The 2,471-nt window shown below is 47.3% G+C and overlaps 1 protein-coding gene across 11 annotated transcripts in view; it reads left to right on the forward strand.

Moving 5' to 3' along the window:
• Window positions 1-2,471, forward strand: part of CEP170B (centrosomal protein 170B) — a 55,855-nt gene that overhangs the window by 41,214 nt on the left and 12,170 nt on the right. For 7 of the 11 annotated variants that reach the window (XM_019615919.2, XM_019615921.2, XM_019615917.2 and 4 more), the window contains one exon: window positions 439-688. In XM_019615919.2, the coding sequence (XP_019471464.1) occupies window positions 439-688 (250 nt within the window). The remainder of the gene's footprint in view (window positions 1-438; window positions 689-2,471) is intronic. The other 4 variants (XM_019615920.2, XM_019615918.2, XM_010711987.3 and 1 more) reach the window with 1 other exon arrangement.

Consider the following 2,471-nt stretch of genomic DNA (forward strand, 5'->3'; position numbering starts at 1 on the left):
GAAGCAAAAAAAAAAAAGCAAACCACCTTTTGCTTGTTCTCAGTGTTGGTAAGGTGTCCACAGGCTTGAAAATGGGGCTCCTTACAGATGATGATTTCTGTGGGATTGTGAGGAGTCTGAACTGTGTGCTGCTTATGTAGAGAGCTTCTGTGCATGGAGAACCAAGGCTTTGGTACTAATAAAATGCATTGAGCTGTTAGCAGTCATCCTGCTAACATCCTACATCCACTCGAATTTCCCCCTCCAAATTTGTATAGTGGATGGGAGCCATCAAAGGGCTCGACTTTGAATTAAGCTCTGAGAATGTGCTGTTTGGCTTAAAATCTGCACAGAAGCTCTCCTCCCTTTGTGTCCCTGGGCTAGTGTTGTGTTACCTTTGTGCCCTTTTGTAGTGATTCTTCACTTTCCTTGGTCTGAAACCAATTCATTTTTTATAAGCATCAAGGCGGAGACCGCAGGGTTCAGATTACACTTCTACTTCGGAGGAAGAATATGGCTCAAATCACAGCTCCCCTAAACACAAACGCTCCCATACTTCAACAGCCACACAGACACCAAGGATACGTGGCTCTGGGCTGGGCAAGCAGAAACACAACGGCAGAGAGACAGATGACGACGAAGACTTTGATGACCATCCCGACCCCTACAACTTCATGGCACAGACAGCAGAGATAGCAGAAATAGCCAGGTGAGGAGGTGGGACGTCAGGCCATATGCTTTCTGTTGTCTGGGTTTGCATTAGTGTTCAAACTAGGAGTAAGGAAGAGACACTCAGTCTGTTTGTTTTTTATATCTGGGTGATGATATGTTATCACAGAATAAAATCACAGAATCACTGGAGTAGAAAGGGACCTGTAAGGGCCATTTAGTCCAACATCCCCTGCAGTGAACAGGGGACACCTACAGCTCAATCAGGTGCTCAGAGCCCTGTCCAGCCATACCTTATGTGTCTCATCTACCACCTCTCTGGGCAGCCTGTGCCAGTGCCTCACCACCCTTGTTTTACAATAACTTCTTCCTTATATCAGGTCTAAATCTCCCCTCTTTTAGTTTGAAACCATTTCCTCTTGTCCTGTCACAGCAGACCCCACTACAGAGACTGTCCTCTTCTTTCTTGCAGTCCCCCTTTAGATACCAAAAGGCTGCTCTCAGCTCTCCCCAGAGCCTGCTCTTCTCCAGGCTGCACAGCCCTGGTTCTCGCCCTGCCCTTGTAGGGGAGGTGTTCTACCGCTTGGGTCGTTTTCATGGAGCTTTACAGCCTGTGCTTGGCAGTGTTCTTTGTGTTCTGCCTGGAAAATGCCAAGGTGCAGGGAATCTGGGTTGTCTCTGAGTTTATTGCTTATTTGAGCTGTGGACAGGTATTCTCTTTTAGCTCTGAGTCTGTCAAAACACGTTATCTGTTATCTGCTTATCACTGCTATCTGCTGGAAGGCTTCCGTGTGCATGGACCAGTTCATGTGAACTGCCCTAATTCTCTGCAGATGGATTAGCAGAGGCTGAGGATGTAAACTGTTGAAGCTGCTTTGCCTGAAGCCAGTGAGGGAGCAGAAGCAGTCACTGCAAGGCAGAGACCTCTTTGGTTGGCACAATTGAATCCAGACAAGAAAATCTGTCTGTATCTAAATGAGTTGTTGCTTAGCCTGATGTCTGCGGATATGGAGCCATTGTGTCCTGGTGGTCCTGTGGTTGCCTGGAGGACATGAGCAGCAAAGCAAATATATGCTTTTTTTAAACAGTGGTGTTTGAGGTTTGACATCTCTAATATGCGACTGCGTTGTGCCAACTTTCCAGAAATACTCGTCTTCCGTTGTGCTGCCATAGCTGAAATACTTTGCACGAAGGGAGCTGTCTTCTGTCTGCTTTGGGTCAGCCTTTCCACATTCGATGTAGCGCATGCTGCATGGATCTCCGAAGGCTTTTCCTTTGCTGAACGCTGCAGGCAGCCTGTTACAAGCTGCCCTACCTGTGCTGTAGGAGTGTGCATGTGCAAAATGTGTTCTTCCCTCGTAGCAGCGTTCCTGATGCGGGCGGGCGCTCCGGGTTGCAGGAGCTATAAATAAGCAGTTGCATCAGACTCGTCTGGCTCAGCACACTGCAGAACTCGGTCACAGTCTGCCTCCTAATTGCCGTTCTGATTTCCGCTGCGGCTCCCAAATTAACTGGGAGGGGTTTAAAGGAGGCAGGGAGAGTTAAAAGGGAAAATGTCACTTGTTTACAGAAAGCGAATCACAGAGCGGATGCAATCAGTGACAGCTCTGTCCGAAACCAGCACAGACTGGGCACTTCAGGCAGAGGTCAGACTGCTTTTTCTTACTTCAATTACACACTTTCATTCCAAGGAAATGTTTCCATGGGCTGACATTGCTTGTTCTTTTTCCAATTAAAGGAGAAATCATCTCTCAGCTGAAGCTAGCTAGCTGGAAGACTAGTTTTATAACTACAGACTACTTTGCATCTGAGCATCTTTTTTT

Source organism: Meleagris gallopavo, chromosome 5, assembly GCF_000146605.3.
Source record: "Meleagris gallopavo isolate NT-WF06-2002-E0010 breed Aviagen turkey brand Nicholas breeding stock chromosome 5, Turkey_5.1, whole genome shotgun sequence".
Taxonomy (NCBI): Eukaryota; Metazoa; Chordata; class Aves; order Galliformes; family Phasianidae; genus Meleagris; species Meleagris gallopavo.